The following is a 21,616-nucleotide window of genomic DNA, read 5'->3' on the forward strand; positions in this document are numbered from 1 at the left end:
GCATCTGTTTGGTATCTCAGAGGAGTGCTGGATGGGGAGTAAAAAGGGGCCTGGAGCAGAGCAGCACCACAGCCTGCTCACACCCCACACTGCAGCTACTGCCACCTCAGCTGAGCCAGCAACACATCTGAGACATGCCCTGCTCCAGCAGTCAGACAGTAATTACCAGGGAAGTCACTACAATTCATACTGGCCCCAGAAGGCCTCTGGACTCAGTAATTCAGACTATGGTACTGTTTACTGCCTCATAAAGATGAAGCATACTTAAGTTAGTGCCTTGATAGCTGGAATCTAGAGGATGCTCCCAGCTGGAGCACATACAGCTAACCTTCACGTGTCCACACACCACTAAGAAGTGCCAACTAAGTCCACACTGGGGCTGCTCCCCGCAGCTCAGCAACCTGTCCCCACAGTGGGACACAGTGCTTCCCACCACAGAGAGCAGCTCCTGCTCTTCCTTAACGCTCCCAGAGCTCTCCAAGCCATGCATGCTCCCATTGGTCTCCCTCAGGTCTACAAGGACAACCTGAAGGTGCCTATGAGCACAGGGCAGAGAGAAAGCACAGACCTGCGCTCATCTCTGCACAGGATGGATGGATGGATCCCCACTGTGAGCCTAACAGTGAGCCAGGGGCTGCAGTTCATGCATGCCTGGAAGACACAGCATTCGAGCACTAAGAAAAACAAGCCATTGTGCCAAGCTTTGCTATTTGCTAGATGCCCTGGGGTATGTGGGACATGAGGATGTGCCCAACACATGTTACTGCATGGACCACAGAAGTTGCTAGGCAAAATGACAACAGCTGCAGTGACCAGGCAGATACGTGCCATGCACTGCAACTCTGCAGCTTCTACAACAGCTTTTTCACATTTCAGAAGCAACAAGTGTTTCCACATTTGTTCCTCTCTGCAGAAAGTCAGAGCAGCTGTGGGGTGAGGCAGCAGAAGAAGCCTGGATTCCTTGGCAGGGAAAGGTGAAGAGGATCCATTTGCTGCAGTTGGAGGTACAAGTGTGATGGGAGGTGCCAGCACAGCACAGTACAGCCAGCTGTACCAGCGCCTGGTGTATCAAGGAACAAGAGGAAAAAAATCACCTAGAAACACGTACAGAGTTTCACTTTTCCAAGCAATGCAGGTAAAAACAAGGCTTTCAGCAAGATGAAAGATCCTGCTTGTGACCACCTGCACCTCCTCCCCACTCTGCCATCAGGGAATGCGATGGAAGGACAGCAGGTGCAGACCTGCCCTCTGCATCTTGAAAGGCAGTAAGAGCCAGCAAGAGCCAGCCTCCAGCACCTGCGGTGAGCCTGCCATGCTCAAAATGCACAAGCCCAGCTCCCTGCACCTCTAAGCTCCAGCACACAGTACCACCCCACACTGTGCAGCGGGGCACAAACCCAGGCGTCTGGAGATAAAGCTGTTATGCAGCTCTGAGCAAGGGCAAGCAAGGTCCCTCTGGCTCCCAGCTTGGCAACCCAAACTCTCCTCTCTACCCCAGGCACTGCCCTGAGCCTCCTGCTGCTCGTCCCACCGCCATCCAGAAGGGCTGCGTTCACAATTCAGATCAAGTTTCCTCCCGGTTTTCTCATCCTACTGCAGCCTCATAAATACCATCTGGAAGGCGGGAGCAGTTATTCTGGATCAGCTGTTCACACCACCCCTCTGTGGCCTCCAGCACCTGCCCTTCGCAGGGATTCGGTGCTGCTGCAGGCACAGATGCTGCAGGATGCACTGTACTGCTGGCTGCACTACTGCTGCCCTGCTGTACCCAGGCAGGGCCATAATGGAGCACGAAGAGGATCCCAATTCAAATGAAAGCACAGGGCAGACTGTTGAGATGGAGAGATGCTGAAAAGGCCATCTCCTCGGGCAAGCCACAGGCCTCTGGGCAGGAGCAGACAGATTTGTCCTTTGTTTTGCAGCCCCAGTTTGCCAAACTGAAACAGCATCAAACCACAGCTTATCTTTCCTCTCTGTGTCCCTTGAACAAGTGCCTTTTATTCATGGCAGTCCCACACAGCAAGACAGTTTCACATGAGCAAACAAAGGCCTCAGGGGTTTGCTCAGCATGCGCTGCCCCGTCCTGGCACACACCAGCACCGGCCCCAAGCCCAGATGGGATCAGCATCACCTCAGTGCTGGCAGCCAGGGATGGAGGCAGGCTAAAGGGGACTGCAGCTTCACACATTCTCCTCCCCATTTCTGAATCACAGTAGTCAGAGACCCAAGACCAGAGCCACTGGTATCAAAGTGGATTAAGTTACCAGTAGAGGAAATCCAGCAGCAACTGGTGCCTGCTACTTTTGGAAGGAAGGAATGAGCTCCAAAACAAGCCTGGAAGACAGAGGGCAGCTGGCAGTGCTGAACAGCTCAGAGGGTCAGGGAGTTCCCTAGAAGCAGGCAGCAAGTTGGTCCTGCCCTCAGCCCCCTCTGCCAAGCCCAGAGCAGCAGGAGCGCAGCCCTAAGGACAGACACTGCACAGCATCAGCTGGAAGGGCACGTGGTTCCTCCCTGGCACTTTCAAGGGGCTCTGCTCCACGTACCTCATGTCCTCCACTAGCTCCCTCCTTGCAGCACTCAGGCTCCTGAGCAACTGCTGTCACCACATCCATTCATCAGCTCCTGCTGGAGGACCGAGGCTTCTCCAACAGCTCCAGGTCACATGCATGACACCTCTCCAGGGGACAAGGGATTGTACTTCTGCCAGGCTTCTGCCTCTGCAGCAAGAGGCAAAGTCAAAGGAGCAAGGCAGAAGGGCTGCTCTAGAAAAAATCCTGCTCTGGTTCCTTTTACTCTTAAAAAATGAACAACAAATTCACTTCCTGTCAATCCACCTCACAGCATATATGCACCTGGGAACAACCTGCTCCAAACACAACACCCAAGTGCTCTCCCAGGCTCTCCCAGCACAAGTGAGCACAGTGCACAAGAGACTGTCCCCTTTCACAGCAAGATTGCAGCTCCAGGATCCCTTCCTATAAGGGAGGAAGAGGACAGGACTCTGGACCTGGCCATAGCCAAAGATGGATACCAACCTCCTGCACGCACAGCCACATCCTGAGAGCACCAAAGCAAAATTACTCAATTCCTGCACCTGGAGAAGGACCTGACCCTACATCTCCGCACCTGGATGAGGACCTGACCCTACCTTTGTGAACAAGAGGGCTCAGCTACTGCAGAGCATCCCAAAACCACGAAAAGGTGCTGCTACTCTGTCTAAATGGCAGATTGAAGTGACAGGCCTGCTTGTAGCTTCACATGTAACAGTAACATTCCAGGCATGGCACTCAGGCATCTCGGTAAGATCTCAGCACAAGTTCTGCCGTGGCTTTTACCCGTGTTTGTTGAAAACAGAGATGAGGAAGGTGACCTGGAGGCACGGAGCAGCAGAGGAAGAGAAAGGGAAATTTGCCCTCATACCACTGGGGCCATCTGGGATCATAATAAAAACTTCAGTTTCTACTACTCTGTACCATTGTCTGATTTCTTTACAGCTCCAGAGCTATAAATAGCCTCATTTTAGACAATTAAGAGGCTTTGAGAGGAAACGGAGTGCTGGAACAGCCAGCACAGAAAGCGGACGGACAGGGATGGAAGCCACAGCACAACGTGCTGCCAGCTCCACAGCACTGCACGCTTTCTGGGGCAAGGTTCCAGCTGCCAGTGCTTTGGTGAGAACTGGCAACCAGTTCCAAGTCCAATGCTCCCATGTGGATACCAAGCAGGTATCCACAATGACCTGCAGCATGGTTTCCCTACCGCATCCCAGCTGGATGCCACAGCTCCCCTGCAGGGACACAGCCACCTCACCGCAGCTCTTGCACAACACCAGCTCTGCTCCAGCGTGATGAACTGGCACATCCTGAGCATCAGAGCCAATCTTAGCATCAATCTAAATCTCCTCTCTTTGTCTGAAACCGTTTCCCTTTGCCCTGTCACAGCAGTGCCTGCTAAAGAGTCTGTCCCCTTCTTTCTTACAGCCCCCTTTCGATACTGAAGGGCCACCATCAGGTCTGCCTGGAACCTTCTCCATGCTGCTTTCAGGGGCCATAGGGGAGGTGTTCCATCTCTTGGATAATTTTTGTGGCCTTTCACAAGAGGTATTCATTCTGAAAAGGTTTTTAGAGAAAAACAGAACACTTTTCCAGTTTGCAGCAGGAAACTCCAGAAAACGCCAATTCTCCAGACAAGGGAAGCCATCCAGAAAGCTCCAGCCAAACCAAGTGGTGGACAGAGCTGCTCACATTCAGCTACACAGACCTCACAGTTTAACCGTGCTGCAACCCACGGGTGCTCCCAGCCTCAGCAACCTGGTGCTGACACGTGCACAGCTCCAGCAGGGATCTTGCAAAGACCCCCAGTGAGCAGAGGGCCCAGCAGGGAAAGGTCCATCTCCCTGCACTGATGGAAAAGCAACCATCAAAAACCCTGACCAGAACAGGACCCCGATTCCCCTCTTCACGATGGGTGTGGAATGGGATGGAATCTCAAAGACAATCAGTGTCCTGATCCCTTCCTAGCACCTTACAAGTATGGAAGGATGCACAGGGAAGAGTTGCCACCGCCACCACTTCCAGCAGCAGCATGAGAAGGCGCTGCAAGCCCCTGGCTCCCAACGCACTCAATGGCATCAGCAGAGCAAGGTCCTGCCACCAGCACCTGTGGCACTGTACTGTGCTGCCTGCAGCTTCATGAAGGGTTTGGTGTGGCAGGAACCTTGCCATGAAGGGGTGGCACCTCACCTTGGCCATGAAGAGTCTGCAGGCTCAGCTGAATGCCCCAACACCTCCATGTGTGCAAGCAAGAAGGAGCCCAAGCAGATTCAGAGCTAAGCCAGAATTCATCTGGAATATACACACAGCTATCGAGGATTTATTTAAAAATAAAATCTTCGCCCCAAGCAGAGATTTTAGCAACAAGATTCCTTTCACTACCATGCATTTGTACCTTTAATGCTCCCTCCCGGTACACTGGGGAAAGCAGGTGTGTGTTCCTGTTTAAAAGATGAGATGCTAACACATACAAAGAAACTAAGCAGCTTGGTTCAGAAGAGAACAGGCACTCAGATCTGGATGTCACAAGGCTACTGCTTCCATCACCAAGGTCCTTTTGCTGCTCCCATGTCCAGCTGTCCCCAGCAGACAGGGCTGTAGACCACCAGCCTCAGCCCTCAAGGCACCACAGCTTCCAGCACACCTCCAACACCACACAGCATTGATCTCTGCCCTCAATCCTATCCTCACTGTGACGGAAATCTCCCCCTAAGAACAGCCCACTCGTGAAGCACTCCCACCCCTGTTTTCCTAACAAGATGTGCACGCATCCCTGAGACACGGGATACACCACAGCAGGCTTGGCTCTGTGCTGGCCTTCAGCTTCCAAACATTAGGAGCTCTAAAGGTGGCCACAAGCAGGAGCAGGAAACCAGCAGGAAAAGCAAAGTCTATCCCAGAACTCCTGGCCAGCCTCAGACCAACTCCCCAGTACTCCATTTCCTTCCTGCACTACAGGGCTCCAGGGATGAGGCCATGAAGAGGCGAACCCACCTACTTGGACTGCTTCTATTTACTTTTGTTTTTTTTTTAAAAAAAAGAAGAGTGTATTAATCTGTTTCTCTCTGGAAACCAAGCAGCTGCTGCTGCTTCACCCCGTTGCTGCACCAGTCTCACCATGGGAACCGTGGGGACTTTGATGCCTGGCAGCCCGGCTGATCTCAGCACGTCTTTTGAACCCGCTTCCATAATCACCGCCTAAAGCAAGTCCTTCCCACGCAGAGGCTGCTCGGTGAATCATGGCCAGCTATTTTCCTGTCTCCAGGAACCACGCAGCACTCAGCTGGGATGAGCTCTCTCCTTCAGCAGAGGAAAAGCATAATTCTCACCGAACTGCTCCTCACAGGACACTGCCTTTATCCGCACAAAGAGCAGAAGTTCCTGTGCTTGCCCCAGCATCCGCCCCGCTGCGGAGGCTGGCTGTGCAGGAAATGTACTTCTACACATTAGGATTTCATGTAATTTCTCCAGCTCCAGCAGGCTGCAGGATGGCGAGCAGCAGGCAGAGCCGGCACAAACCAGGCTGCACAAACATCACCCTGCAGCACTGATTTGCACTGCTGGCTCCTGAATGGCAGTGCTGGCCATGCACAGGAGTGCCAGGGCAGTCTGCTGCTATTTCCACACCTTCCTCAGCTCATCTGGGGAAGAGAGGAGAAAGCAGCAGCTTGGAGGGAGTCATCCTGCAGGAAGGGCCCAACTCTGTTTGCACGATCCCCCAAGAGCTGCAGGTCCAAGCAGGATGGGCAGCCCTGCAGGCTGGGACACGCAGCAGTGGTGGTGGGGAACTGCACAAAACAGCCTTTAAAAGCATCTTAGGCATTGCTAGAACTCAGACACGTGACTGAGAGCAAAGACAACAACTAATTGCTTCCATGCCATTACGAGCCCAACTAGGAAACCCAAGGCAGGGGCCTACAAAGGAGCAGAGCGCAACGCTGCGTGCCTTGGGGTCTCCCCGAGTCGAACACCAGACACTGGGAAGTAAACTTGCTGGGACTGGCAGCAGCAACAAAAACAAGGACTACACCACAGATAGGACGTGACCATCACAGCAAACGCCTCCAGTGGAAAGCCACAACAGCTCGGGGACACTCAGAAGCAAGCAGCTATTCCTAAAATACTAGTGGCTCCAAACGGACTCAAGCAGGTACAGACACCCAACCAGGCTGGCACTACAGAAAGCAGGCTTCAGGCAAAGGCTCAGATAGTGTTAGCATTAAACACGGCAGTCTCTGTAGTCAAGCCCCCGGGCTGGGGATTTTTAGCTGCTTTCAGCATACCTCTCAGCCTAGCAGAGCCTGAATGCAGCACACAGCCCTCTAACAGGAGGAAATATTCCTCACTCTCAGGTGGCTGATGGGGAACGAGCACAGCCAAATGACTCAGAGGCACATCTTGAGATGCTGATTTTATCAAGGAGGGACAGAAAGCGAGAGCAGGAAACACTGAGCTCTTTTTCAGAGTCTGTTTTGGTGTGTTTTGTTCCCCACAATCCGGTATTCAGAGCATTTCACTGCACTGTCATGAAAACAGCATCTCTTGCTCTTTTAAGTTCAAAGACCCTTGCTACTTCTCCCACTCACCCTGGAGTCATAATGCTTCATCTTTGACAGTTACAGTGAGTTGGGAGGTGAAAAGGGAGCCGCAAGAAGGTGGCAGGCTTGTTAAAGGAATGGAGATCTCATTCCCAGGTAGACACCTCCACCACTGGGGTGAGTGAGGAAGAGGTGGGAAGAGCCCTGCAGTTATTCTGCAGGAAACACTGGCAGCCTGGTAAATAAGATGAGGTTTGGCACCCTTCTATCGGTGGAAACTCGGCTCTGAGTTTCACAAGGACTAGAACTGAGCCTCTGGATGAGAGCCGACGCTCAGCAGGACGCAAAGCGACTCGTCCCCACTGCACTGCCCTGGCTTGAAGCTGAGAGGCAAGCAGGTAAGCAGGCTCCTTCCCCTTCCCCTTACCTTCGCAGCCGGTGGTGTAAATTCTGTTGCTGCCGTGTTATAAGGTCACTTTCCCAAACAGGACCACCGTGACTACTCCTATACCAGCCCACAGCTGGGTGCCCTGGGTAGGGTGGGCTAGTGAAGCCATGGTCCGACTCCGTCTCTGCGGCCAGCGACGAGGCAGAGCTCCCCATGGTTCCCCCCTACCCAGGCCACGCAGAGCTTTATCCTAGGTTAGGTCCAAGGCAGTGGCACAGGCAGTTCGGGTGGGACAGGCGAGGCGCTGCGGCATGGGCTGCTGTAAGGATCCCGACTCGCTGGAGAAAGGAAGGTCGGTTCTGATCAAGAGTTGAAAAAACAAAGAGAAAAGGGAAAAAAAAAAAAAAAAAAAAAAAAAAAAAAAAAAGAAAGAAAAACAAAAAAAAGGAAAAAGAGAGAAAGATAAGGTATGATTTCAGCAACACCCCTCCTGTCTTAGAAGCAGAAGCGTGCATGTTAGTGCATGCTCTGACCAGGGCCACGTCACCGAAGCCTGCTTTTGCTGCCTGGAGATGTGGAGCGCAGGGCTGCAGAAGAGGATCTCCCCGGGGAAGCACCAGGACTTTCCAGAATCAGGTTTGTCTGCAGGGAGGATGTACGTAAAACAAAATATCCCTCTTTTCCTGCTTCCCACTAACACTGCAGTAACGCTGCATACGGGCTGACTGGCCGTCTGCACAAGTATATTTTCTGTGACCAGGGCAATGAAATACTCTCTTTCAGCTCAAGCCAATTTTTAGCAGATTCTGAGCATTCCCCTACCCAAAGAAGTGGGCTTGGGGCTTTGAATGTTCTTCCTTTTCGCCCTCTTTCACGCTTCTTAGAATCTCACAGTTAAAACCCAAAAACATTTCTTGTCCTCTGACATTCAAAGAAGTTTAAACATATATGTCTTCTTAAAGGAGAGAGGCACGGCAATCTGGATGCGTGTCAGAAGGAGCGGATCAAGGGAACATTTAACAGAGAGAAAAGAAGAAAGGAGGAAGAAGAAAAAATTAGCACAGCTGAGCTTATTCAATTACCCACCAGGATTTACAGAGATGAATGAACTGTAGAAAGACCTTTGCGAAGAATCTACTTTGCACAGCAAAAAGGCTGAAACAAAGATTCCTAAAATACAGCTTTTCAATCCCGGGGTTGTTCTGAGGGACCAAGAAAGGCCTTGATAGATAACAGCCTCTCAAATGCAGCAGCTCAAGGAGCAGGTGCAGTTTTGCTACAAGCTTAACACTGAAACGTGCCTGCATAAGGCCATTAACTGAAGAACATTAGCTACTTTGTCACGGTGCCTTCTCTGCAACCTGCAAAGCCTGTGCTAAGGAAATAGAACTGATAGAAATAAAAGCTCAAGAACACGATTTTCCCTACCTCGATTACTTTGCTGTAATCGGTCTGCCTAATTGCTGTGCACCAGGCAGACTGAAGACATCACATCTCCACACTGAGCTCCCTGCACAACACCAGGACTTTGATTTCTTGCAGGTCCAGCCAACGTGGATCCCTGGCACTTCCTCTCTCATTTCCTCCAACTTGGGCAATTAGCTTGCAACAAATCTGATTTCCTGGCTAACTGAAAGCAGTGATGTGAGGGGAAGTATCTCCCAGTGTCATCAGTTCAACTCTGACTGAGACAGCCCAGTTTCACACCCTGCTGAGAGAACAAGCTGCCTCACCTTAGGAGTTGTGTTTTCCCACAAGAAAAAACACAAAGTAAAAGCAAATTGGGCAGAAACAGCCCCGCAGAGTTCACTCCAGGCAGTGCCAAGCAGAAGGTGGGATGCTCGATTTGCTAACAGCCTTCTCCCCTGCACAAACCGCCTAACGAAGCCATTCCACAGCCTGGATCGAAATCGCTTCCTCCTCCGAGTCCTGAGCTGGAAAAGCAGAGCCCTTTGCTTCTTCCTCCTACGTGCAGAAGCGCCAGTTTTAGCTCACCACAACAGGCACAAGACCTGCCTGCTGCCGGCATCGCTGCTGGCTCCCAACGCGTCGCTCACGTCTCAGCCCTTCCTCCTCCTCAGGTCTGCACCGGGGATCAGAGCAAGGCTGCAGAAAGGAGAGAGGCTGGGAACCCTGCTTTAAAACCCCGCGGTGGGTGGAGCTGGGCAGGGACCTATAAATAGGTGCAGGATAACCCTGCTAAGTCCTGGTGATCTCCAAGACTGTCTGGTCTACATGGGCTGCGTGGCTGCGAGCACTGCGTGAAATCGGATTTCTCTAGGCAAAGCAGTAAATCCTTCTCTCCAGGGTTACCCTTCGCACCAGGTGAGAGCAGCCAGCAAACAGTGCAGAGGGAAGCACTGAATGGAGTCCGTTTGCAAACAGGAGGAGAGGCATCGCTGCAGCTCAATGCAAAACACGTACCTGCTTGCCACGCTGAGCCAGAAAACGCCTTTGGCCAACAATAAGCAAAGGAAGAGTCTGCAAGATGGAAAGACGAGAATACAAACTACACCCTAGCAAGGGAAGGGGTCAATTAAAAAGGGCTACAAAGAGGAAAGCCTCACCGAAAGCACTGAGCTTTATTTTTTAGGAGCTTCTCCCATTGGGCAGGAGACGCCCCACGCAGGTACACAGCCCATGCTGAGCAGAGCAGACCTCAGGGGGAGCAAACTGCCAGCAGCTCCTCTGCCTTGGCACAAAGGAACAGGATTTTCCTTCTAATAAATAAAGCACTGCTTCCACCTACCTCATCAGGACAGGAAGAAACAAAGCAAATAGATTGAAATGTCTCAGGAAGGGTGGAACTCATTCATGGAAATGAGCAGTTAAGCACCTTAGTAAGATGCTGAGTTGGGATTTTGGTTTTTTTTACCCCTCGCAGCTGCGATAATTATCAGGTTTCAACTGACACTGCTTAACTGCTCCCAAAATATTGCTTCCAAAACTAAAATAGATTTCATCCTTCTGCTTCCAAGTCACTCGCATGCATTCAGGCTGGTTTGCGAGGCAGACCCTTCCTCAGTTTGCACTGATACTGGGAGCAGCAGGCTCTGGCAGCAAGCTCAGGACAGCAGAGCTTCCCTGCAGAGGTTGCTCCTGCTGCTGGAGAGCTGAGAGGTTGCCAGGGTGCAGGATGAGCTCTATGCCTCAACACCAGTGAGCAGGTTGGGTCCCAGCCCTTCTGCCACAGCACGCAAAGCCAAGCACAGATGTCCTCAGTCACCTTCCCTTCCAAAGTAGATTTCCGTTTTGAAGTGAAAAACAAATAAGCAAACAAACAAAAAAGATAAAAGAAAAACAAGACCTAGCTCACGTGTTCCAATGTATCTAGGAAACTGCAGGATCAGCTTGTCCCAAGATGTTCCTAGGATTGAGCCCAAGCTCTTCCCTCCGGCATCCAGCAGGAAGAGACAGATTTCTGGAGCTGCTCCAGCCCCTGAAAATGCCAAGGGCAGATTCACCTCACCTGGTCCTGTGTGCAGAAGCCCCCTGGTACGTGATAGATGCTCCCCACGCTCCTTTTGTTATCTATCTGTTCACGTAACACAGCTCAGCTCCTGCCCAAGTCTTCCAACATCTCGCTGCTCTCAGCCTCCCACAGCTAAGACCAAGATTCTGTCACATCATTAGTTTCTCAACCCCATACAGTCACCTCTGACCTACTGCCTTCTCTGCTAGGACCCAGCAATGAAAACACAGCTGCCCTGCACACCATACAGCTCTGTTCACAGCATCCCCCCATGTACCTGGAGGAAAAGCATCCTCAGAGCTGTGCCAGAGGAAGATGAGAGCCTCCTGCTACAACACAGAGGCTGCCACTACCAGCCCTTCTCTTCCCTCAACTGTGTGCACGTCCCTGCCTTGGGCATCAGAAAGGCTGGACCTGCTCTCACCCTCAGGAGCAAAGCTCTCTGCTTTCACACACACGCAACTTGTTGCTTGCAAGCTGAAACAAGGGTTCCTGAGACATCCCCACTCAAATAGTGAGAGGTCAGGCACAGGTAACTAAGGCTGGACGTAGCACAGAGGCCTGATGGTGTCATACCAACCGAGCAAGTAAAAGCAGCTCAAGCATTTGTGTAGACAGCAAGTGACAAGCAGCCAAGCTCCTCGCCGCTCAGAGCAGGGTGGCAAAACCTGTGCATGTGCAAAGGCAGGCATGGGCACCAAGCTGAGCACGATCTGCATTCACCATGCTGAGAGGACCTTGATAAAAGAAGAGACAGCAGGGAAGAATGGGAGAACAAGCTCTCTTTTTCCCCATAAGGCAGGAAAAGAGCAGACAAGCAGTAAGACATCCACATCACACAGAAACAGGCCAGACTGAAATCCAAGATGCTAAACCCCAACTCAAGGAGAGCTCTATGGCTCAAGCACAGCAAAAGCTCCCACGGCTGCCAGCAAGACCCATGCTGCAAAACAGCCAAGCAAACCAAATGCCCCATGCTGATCAAGTAAGCGTCCTGCACAAAGCTGGAGTCTTGGGGACAAGAAATGGAGTTTTGCTGCTCTTTCTTCCCACCCTCACCTGCTGAGCCAGCAATGTAAGGCAGCCCGAGTGCTGCAGCCTTGGCAGGAAATTAAGCTGTCAGAAAGTTCCAGTTCCTTGCAAAGTTGCCGGAAGGCAGGGGTGGGAAAGTCCCTCCAGGAGCAGACTGAGGAGGCATAGGTCTAACAGGAAGGACAGCCCAGTGGGAAGCTGTTTCAGCCTTCAGGCTTAGCACACAGCTTGACTCGGGACACAGTCCTGTGACTCAAGGCACTGCTCTACCTGCCAGGGCCAAGAAGCACTCAGGCTCACCAGGCACGAGGATGCCCAGCATTACACAGCACCACAAATGGGAGGGCAGGGAGATGCAGAAAAGGGAGAAGTTTACCCACTCAAATGTTCATTATGGGGCAGTAGAGCTGGGAGGAGAGAGGCCAGTATCAGGATTCCTGGCCCAAGATGAAAATCTAGGGGACTGGAAGCTGCAAATAAGCTGTTTTCCTAATCACAGCAAGATACAAATTGCTGATCCACTTGTGGAAATCTAATTAAATGAAATTAGGTGCCTGGACACAGTTTTCTAGATGGGCTGTTAATGAGGTAACAAGATAATTTAACCTGGAAACCTAGACCAGCACATAACAGGACCTCATACTTCATGCTACACTTCAGCAAAGTCCAGAACAGCAGCACACCTTTCTGGCCACAGACATGAACATGCAAAGGCAAGCCTGAGGATCTTTACCTTCTTTCAGCTGCCTTGAAACAGGTTCTGGCCCAACTTTAACCCAGAAGAAACTCATACACATCAGCCGAGTTGGGCTGAGCTGCACTCAATGCCCAGCACTGACTCTTCATAAGTATGCAGGCAGAGGAAGAGGTGTCCAAAGCCTGAAGCAAAAGATTGATAGGAAAAGTAGATTTATTGCAGAGCCAGCTTAGCCACAAAGCAATTCGCGTCAAAGCCTGAAAAGTTTCCTCTTCTCCCTTGCACAGCACACTGTAAACCAGTGATAGATTACCCAGTGAGCTACTGGAGATCCATCACGGTCACTTTGAGAGAGGGGATTATACAGATTTGAAATGGGAAATAGGCAACTTAATTACAAGCTGTGGTGAAGACAAGGGACAGGAAGGCTTCTTCAAAATAAAGGTTAACTTCAAACCCATCTCCATCACTAAAGAGTGGGAAGGCCCACCTGAATAAGCACGAAAAACAGCAACAAAGCCACAGCAGAAGCAGGGCCTGGATTTGCACAGAATAAAACACAAAACAAACAAACCTCTACCACCGGGTGCTCTATTAAGTCAATTAGCATTACTTCAGCAAAGTGCAGCAGGGCAACTTGTATCTTCCAGTTTACTGGCCAACTGTGGCTGCCTTTGGAGCGCAGTGCTAACAAGCGTGTGGGCTGGCACGGCTCATCTCATTAGCAACATCGCAGTGAGGCCACAGACAGAGAGACGAGGGGAAGAAACAAAACAAGACAAGCCACAGCATCCAGCCTTGGGAAGCTTTACCAACAGATCCAATTTCCAGATCTTTTTCTCTGTGCATTTATAGTCCTGGCAGCAGAGCTCTGTCATCCTCCTCAGCCCACAGAATACCCCAGCTACAAAACATGCCAGGCTGCAAAATCACCCTGACAGACTGCCTGCTGAGACCAGTCACACTGTGACAACCAGGAAGCCTTTATTTGCTGCTACTGATATGCTGCAGCTTCAACGGGAAGCAGCATAAGCAGGGATGCTTTGCAGGAAAAATACACACGTGGGCCTCCTGCCAGGAAAAATGCATCTTGAGTAACACGTGTCCTCTTAGTTTCCTTTTCTTTATTTTTTCCCCTCGGATAGGTTTAACTAGACACTGGGTTACCCAGCAGCAATAAAACGTTTTCTTCCCCTTCTCACTTACAGCAGAGTGTTGATTGGTAAACAGCAGATCTTCCAGTCTGAGGCTGTGCCAGCCTGTGCAGAACAGAACTGTTGTTATTGCACATTCACAGCTAGAGATAAACACGAGTAAGAGCCAGGCACTGGCTCTCCAATACATTTGCTTTATCAAGTTCACCTTGATTCAGCTGTTTCTGACAACATCTCTCCCTCCTGAATGGGCAAGATTGCAAAAGTAGCAAGGACAAACATTAAAAAAAGAGAAGTGACAGCAGTGCAAAAAGTGCCCCTCTGCACTCACTAACACTCCAACTGTGCAGCTCAGAGCTCCACCTGCACTTAGAACAGGCAAAAGCACAACATGGAAATAAACAGGCTCAACAACACCAACCTCCCAGAGAGAAACAACAGAAAAACAAAGCAGCTTTCGCATATCTCAGGATAAATCTACACCACGAGCCACGGCTGCTACAGGACGCAAATGTTACAATGAACCAGGGAAGGAAAACAAAATTTGCAAGTCATCTCTCATCTGCAAGACAACACTGCTGTGGCACAAGAACAAGAAACCAGCCCAGGAGAACTGGATGCTGAAATGAAAGGGCTGGAAGTCAGAGGAGAGTTTCTAGCCTTTCAAAGCGGAGATCTCTGGACCAACTGCTCCAGAAGGGCTGGGGAAAAGCACGCAGTCAGTTCCAACAATTAACTCCTGGTGAAGTTCATGACCTGCACAAGATGACCCAACAGGGTTGAGCTGGACTTGACCCAGGAGTTTCCTCCTGGTCTCTGAGAAAGGCAGATCTCAGCTGTGTGCCATCAGCCACTCGAGTTCATGGGGAGTCACAGATGCCCAAGCGTAGCACAAACGCAAGGTCACACCCAAAAGGACACCAGGGATTGTATCTTCTGATCATGCTAAGCTGACAGATAAGCAGATGAGGAGCCGGCCACTGAAGAAGGGAGGGGAAGAGAGTTGCAGCAAGAAGTGCAGTCTCAGAGCCAGCGAAAGCCCAGGGCACAGATGTGAAAGCAGTCTCAGAGGAAGAGGGAGGAGGAGATGTCCCCTGAGCACACTGTCCCCAGACGCTTCAGCCACAGCTTTAATTCAACAGACATCAGGCAGACAATAAATATGTAATTTACCCAAACCACATCCAGTTGCATTCCTTTGCTAGAGACAAATCCCAGTCTTCAGTGCACTGCCACGTCCAGAGCCAAAAAAAGCCTCCTCTCACAAGGGCAGCAGTACCACATGCCTCCTTCTGCCACTTGAATGCAATTCAAACTTTCCTTGCTTTAATGAAGCATCATGTCCCAATTTCCAAACAATCAACCTCAATTTAAACCATCACATCTCTGGCTGTGCCTCAAGCAAGCACAGAGGTAGGGTGAGCCTGACAGACAGCAGTGGCATTTGGCATTTCCATCACAAACAACCAGAAGATAAAAGTGTAAGACTGGCTGAGAACTTCACCAGGAGCCCAGAGGACTGGGAAGGGACATGGAGAATGAACCTGAGGGGGCAAGATGGTTTCTCTGCAGGCACGGCTCAGTGCTGTTACCTTATGGAAAAGCACCAAATTCCTGCCCACTCCTCTCTTCCACCTCTGGATTTGGCTGGAAAAACATCTGGTATAACTGAGGTGATATAGATACAGTAGTGCCTGATGCCACTATGACATTCCCCTGGAATAACCATACTGGATTGCTGTCTGCTTCACCATACAGCTACGCCAATACAGCTGAAGCCACAGGATGTGTTCAATCACACAGGGCCTTAAGCAGTACTCGCCCATGAGAGCAATTATTTGAACAAACATAACCATCGCATGAGGAAAACACTATGCTCCAGATGAGGGGGCTGAAAACTAACTCAGATGCTTTCAGAAAGCTGTAGCACAGCAGAGCCAGCCCCAAAAGGCCAACACGTGTTGCTCCAGAACAGCCACATTAGCTTAGCTCAGTCGTATGCAAGCTCTACCCCATCAGAACACCATATCCCTGCATGGGATGCCCCAGGCACGTCCTCAGCACAAGCTCAGCCCACTGCACGCCACCTGGCCCTGCAGGACAGGCTCTGAACCACTACTCTGAAAGCAGCCAAGCTTTCAAAAAAAAAAAAAAAAAGGACCTTGCTGTGCTCGTGCTGGGAACTGCCAGGGCTCTGCAGTCACCACAGGAAATGCAATGCAGAATTTCTTTGATTAGTTTTCCCACTCATGCATTGCCTCAGTCAGGCGCACAGATTCCACAGCTTAAGGCTGCAATGACCACACGCTTTCTCTTCCATTCTCAGTTTCCTCTTCATTGTGATAAAACCAGGCCAGCATCCCTGCCCATAAGAGCGCGTGGCCGTCACACAGACAGAGAGAGGAGAACGCTTCAAGAAGGAATTAATTAAAACAAGACAGAAAGACAAGAGGCACGGGAGAGAAGCAGCAGGGGTAACCACGCTCACAAAACAGACGAGAAAAGGCCTTTTTTTTTCCTTCCAGTCCCTCCCAGCCCAGCACAGAGCCAGCTGCAGCCAGAAAAGCCTCTCACCCAAGACAGTTCAGCTCTGCGGGTGCGATGATGCCCAGTTGGTGTGAGCTCAGCCCGGCGTCCCCGGAATGGAACGGCTGCTGCAGGCGCCAGCTGCACGGCCCGCTCGGAGGAGCATGCTAGATGGTCTGCACAGAGCCTGGCAACGCGCTGCGCCTGCCAGGAGGAGCGGCAGCTGCACCAGGCTGGGGAACAGAGAGGAGGGACACGTCAGAATAAGGGCTGCTGAGACTGGGGGCCGATCGGCATCGCAGCAGCCCACGCCACCAACCTCTCACATTTTGGGTCACTCAGTCGGCGTCCGCTCGAACTACAGCTCCCAGAAGGCTCCTCGTTTCCTGCAGCATCAGGCTGGCGATGGGCCGGCGCTCGGTTCGCCTGGAGACAGAGCTTGGTCTGCTGCTGAGTCGACTCGCACTCCTCACTCAAGGTTTCGGCCCCTCTGGCTGTGATTTATCGCCCTGCTAACCCTGCAAGCAAGGCGGCTGCTCAGCCTCGCTGTGCTGAATAACACAGCGCCTCAGGAGCACGGCAGGATCCCAGCGATGAGGGCTCTGGACAGCTCTCCACAACCAGCAGCAGGGCAGGATTGCTGTGCAGGGACTGGAGGGGCACGCTGCCTGCATGGTGAAACACAAAGAGACACGTTAACTACCCCGCGTGGTCACAGCATCGTTAGCACTTACAGCTAATTGCCAAGTACAAATGCGATCCTGTCCAATGTGCCCATCCCATCCTTAAAAGGTATGGAGTCTCAACACTGACCCCAGCAAACCCAGCTGCCCTCCCTCCTGCAGGGCATTTCCCCACACCCCTTTACACTCCCTGCTCTTGGAGCAACATGTTTTAAGGACATTCACACTGAGGGAAAGCGCCGTCTCCTTTAGGCTGGAGTTCTATAAGACAGAGCAACAAGAATCCCCATCCACCACCGTTTGGTTTGCTGGCACGTTTTTGCTATCTCTATTTTAGATCGGGGAGGAGGCAAAAAAGCAAATGAGGTTTGAGCCAGAACATCACTGAGCATTCTGGGGGCTGTGGGAGAAGCACAGGAGAGTGACAGACCCTGCTCTGTGCCCATCTCCCTGCCCCTTCAGCCACCTTGTCGGGCTGCTGCTGGGGTAGGTTACGGAGTATTCATGGATTTTCTCTCCTTGCACAACACAGAGATTCCAGGCAGTAGGAAAAGGAGGACCTGTGTGAACAGCTGGGCCTGCACTGCTAGCCACAGCAAAGCAGCGCATGAAGAGTGCTATGGAGCAGGCAAGAAATGCTGCTTAGGGACCAGCAGAAAGTAAGTAATGCTCTGATCAAGGTTTGAAGGGAACACCCTGGCCCTTTTGGCCCAAAGCTCTGCACAACACAGGGAATGCCTGGCCTGCAGCGCTGCCGATGCACTCACAGCAAAGCCAGAGGTCTTCTCAGAGCTGATGAGGCGGCGAGCGAAACAAGGCAGGACAGAGCACCCCCCAGCTGCCTACATCAGCTGACAGCACACCACGTCATTTTCCTTGCAGGAGATGTGTCCACATACGCATTGTCTAGGAAGACAAACCGCTTAACTCTCAGCAGCTTAAAGTAAAGACCTCCTGGCTGCGCCCAGAGCCCAAGCAGTGCCAGCTGAGCCGCAGGCACACAGCTCCATCAGCCCTAACGCCAACACCAGGCCGGATCCCGGCGCTGAACAGGCACCCTGGGTTCCACAAAAGGGGCTGCATCGCAGGAACAGAAGAGCTGTTTCTCTTTTATGAATGCGTTTCAGAGCTCGTACCATCGGCAAAGCGCACTTGAACAGACATACGGTTCCAGTGCTGTTTCTAATGCACAAGCCTAAAGACTCGGGTTTTTAGAAATCAAACTTGATCATTTCAAGCTGGCAAAAATAACCCCGTGTTCCCTCAAGTTATTTTCTTTTCACTGAGGCAGGGTACAACACAATAGGAAATAGCAGCAGTTATGTACTCAACCTCCAGAAACCCAAAGGGCCAATTGCAGCAACCCACGGCAGCTTTCCAGCCCTCCCCAATCTATTTGCTGGAGTTAGACTGAAAAAGCTCGCTGCCCCCAAGCCATCCAGCAAAACCCCCGTCCTGCTAATTGCATCAATATAAATGCATTATCTTGGCTGTCAAACAGCAGCTGGATGAGTGGGGCTGCGCTCTGCGATGTGAATGTAGAGAAACAATTGTGCTTTCTGCTGGTGACACATTTCTTCAGATCTTATTTCCTTTCCAGGGCTTCCCCTTCTGCCCAGACACTCGGGCAGCATGCTTTTTTTTTTCTTCCACGGTGAGAGGAAATGGCAAACAAAACCTCTCCTCGCCTTTAAAACCAAATGTGAGCAAGCTTTGGGAACGACTCTGTCATTTCCCACCATCCCAGACAAGAACGTGCAGGGAGGGGAGCTGTGAAGGCAAGAGTGAAACGCTCCTCGTGCACAGCCAGCAGTCCTTGTGCCTTCCTCAGCTGAGCACAAGGAGAGCAACACCCCTTGAAACAGCCAAGTGCAGGAAGATTTGGGAGAGCGTGCAGACAGCACGCCTTGCTGAGGCAGAAAAAGGAGGAGGAAGCCCCCAGATCTCACATCCAACCCACATAAGCAGCCTTCCCAAGGCTGCACTGCCTGTGACCTTCCTCACAGCCCCATGTTCCAGCTCACAGTGCTGCTCTCTAGGGGTGCTGCCCCAGCACCGAACCACAGCACGGCTGGGTGGGAAGGGCCCTCACAGCCCCCCCAGATCCACCCCTGCATTGGGCTGGCTGCCCCCCACCAGCTCAGGCTGCCCACAGCCCATCCACGGGAGCATCCCCAGCTCTGGGCAGCAGCACCAGTGCCTCACCACCCTCTGAGTGAAGAATTCTCTCCCTGAAATCTCCCTTCTTTTGGTTTAAAACCCTTCCAACTTACCCTGTCACTACGTGCCCATGTAAAAAGTCACTCCCCTTCGTGTTTATCAGCTCCCAGTCTGTTACACAGCCACCTCCGGACCTTCCCATAAAACCTCTGGGACAACCCAAAGCAGCGGATGAAAAGCCTCCCACTCCCAGCCATAGGCTTTGGGCCATTCCCTCCGCAGACAGAGCCCTCAGCAGCGCAGCCCTTCAGAGGTTCACCCCATCCCTCAGCCACTGCCAGGCTGAACAGCTCACCCAGCTTTTTTTCTTTTTTTCCCCTGTATATAGCGTGTCCAGAGAAGGGCAACGAAACTGGTGAGGGGTCTGGAGCACAAGTCTTATGAGGAGCGGCTGAGGGAGCTGGGATTGTTCAGTCTGGAGAAGAGGAGGCTCAGGGGAGACCTCATTGCACTCTATAACTTCCTGAAGGGAGGCTGTGGTGCAAAAGGGTCTGGCCTCTTCTCCCAGGCAAATAGTAGGACCCGAGGAAATGGCAAGTTATACCAGAGGAGGTTTAAGTTGGATATTAGGAGAAACTTTTTCTCTCAAAGGGTGGTCAGGCACTGGAATGGCTGCCCAGGGAGGTGGTGGAGTCGCCGTCCCTGGCAGCGTTCAAGAGGCGCCTGGATGAGGATCTATGAGATACGGTTTAGTAGCTTGTGGCACTGATAGGAATGGGAGGGTGGTTGGACTGGATGATCATGCAGGTCGTTTCCAACCTTGTGATTCTGTGATTCTGTGATTGTGCAACTTTAGCACTTTTGTTTTATTCCAACTCAGAAAGCATCATAACTGGCACACGCCTTGGGCTCCCGTATGCTCCAAGTCACCAGACTGAGCCTGCAGTTCTCCTGCTCCCTGACCAAGCAATCCGGCCTGGCAGGCTCCAAGTCACATGAAACCTCCCCAAAGGGTTCTACAGCCTCAGGGTCCACCTGGGAAAGGAGCCGCATCAGCCTCGGACACGAACAGCAGCTGATACAAGTTACAGCAAGCTAACATCCCCAGTTACCTGAAACCACAGCACTTTGGATCGCATCTCTCTGACACATGGTAGGGTCACATTCACATCGGAGCCAAAGGACAGCAGCACGAGCTGCTTCACCCACCCCATATGCTCCTGCAGCTCATTCCTCACCCACAGCCCAATCCTGCTGCACTTCACCACCAGCCACAGCCAGCACGAGAGGGGAGAAAGATGAGGTCCTACAAAGAGCCCCACAGCAGGGTGAGGAAAGGCTCCAACATGAGCACAGGCAGCCTGGGCTGGTATTAAACGTGGAGGTTGGTGGCCCTGCCTGTGGCAGGGGGTTGGTGCTTCAAGATCCTTGAGGTCCCTTCCAACCTGGGCCATTCTGTGATTCTGTGACCACAATGAGATCAACAGGCATCATGCCCAGGCACTGTTGCCCCCCAGAGCATCAGCTCCACGGTTGTACCTTCTGTCTGACCATGGGAAACCACCCTTCCACACTGCGGGCCCACGGCATGCTAAGATTTCAGTCTGAAGGCAGTGCTCAGAGGAACCAACCTGCCATGAGGATACAGCACACACAGCTCCCATCCCAACATCCCAACCTGATACCAGGCTCACAGCACACACAGCTCCCATCCCAACCTGATACCAGGATCACAGCACACACAGCTCCCATCACCCAGCTCCCATCACCCAGCCATCCCAACTCTCTGCTCCCGAAGCCGAGGAGGGCTGGGATGCGGACCGATGAGCGGCTCAGAAAATGGGGCGGTCACGGAGAGCCGGCGCTCCTTCCTCCCCCCGAGTTCACGGCAGCGGACCCTCGGAACAGCTCCAGCACCTCGGGACGGCACGGAGCCCCCGAGCCCGCCGGCCCCGCAGCCCCCCGGGGCAGAGCCGCGCTCCTCCAACAGGTGGTGCCGATCGGCGCGGGGGCGGCCCGTGCCCGGCCGCAGGCAACGCGGCTGCTCCGTGCGGCCCGTTGCGGGGAAGCGGCCCCCGCTCCCGGAGGCCCCCCGGCCCCGCTTACCTGAGCGGCCGCGCTGCTCTCTCCGTGCCCGCGGCCCCGCACTTCCCGCCGGGCGCAGTAACTTCGCCCCCTCCTCCTCCTCCTCTTCCTCCTCCCTCTCTCCCTCCTCCGCGGCGCACGGCCGTTCCGCCGCCGCCGCCTTCCTCCCGCTCCGCCGCCGGCTCGGCCTTGCCCCAGAGTCCCCACACCCGCCCTTACGCCGCCGCCGTGGCGTAGCGCCCCATCCCGCCCTCCGGACGCTACGGCGCGGAAACGGCGCAGAGGCCGTCGTGAATAGCAGGAGCGAACTACAAACCCCGAGCGGCGGC

General features: G+C 52.5%; 1 protein-coding gene across 8 annotated transcripts in view; it reads right to left on the reverse strand.

Moving 5' to 3' along the window:
* The window catches only part of CAPN15 (calpain 15), a 48,612-nt gene extending 27,223 nt beyond the window's left edge, over positions 1-21,389 (reverse strand). For 2 of the 8 annotated variants that reach the window (XM_042827744.1, XM_042827748.1), the window contains exons 1-4: positions 21,309-21,389; positions 16,679-17,027; positions 16,408-16,592; positions 7,518-7,837 (exon numbers count right to left, since the gene is read on the reverse strand). In XM_042827744.1, the coding sequence (XP_042683678.1) occupies positions 7,518-7,693 (176 nt within the window). In that variant the 5' untranslated portion in view covers positions 7,694-7,837; positions 16,408-16,592; positions 16,679-17,027; positions 21,309-21,389. Of the gene's footprint in view, positions 1-7,517; positions 7,838-12,715; positions 12,862-13,885; positions 13,939-16,407; positions 16,593-16,678; positions 17,028-21,308 lie in introns of those variants that run through there. The other 6 variants (XM_042827745.1, XM_042827746.1, XM_042827751.1 and 3 more) reach the window with 6 other exon arrangements.
* Positions 21,390-21,616: the final 227 nt, after the last annotated feature.

Source organism: Centrocercus urophasianus, unplaced genomic scaffold (assembly GCF_019232065.1).
Source record: "Centrocercus urophasianus isolate 14NV4802_14NV808 unplaced genomic scaffold, USGS_Curo_1.0 seq_29, whole genome shotgun sequence".
In the NCBI taxonomy this organism is placed as follows: Eukaryota; Metazoa; Chordata; class Aves; order Galliformes; family Phasianidae; genus Centrocercus; species Centrocercus urophasianus.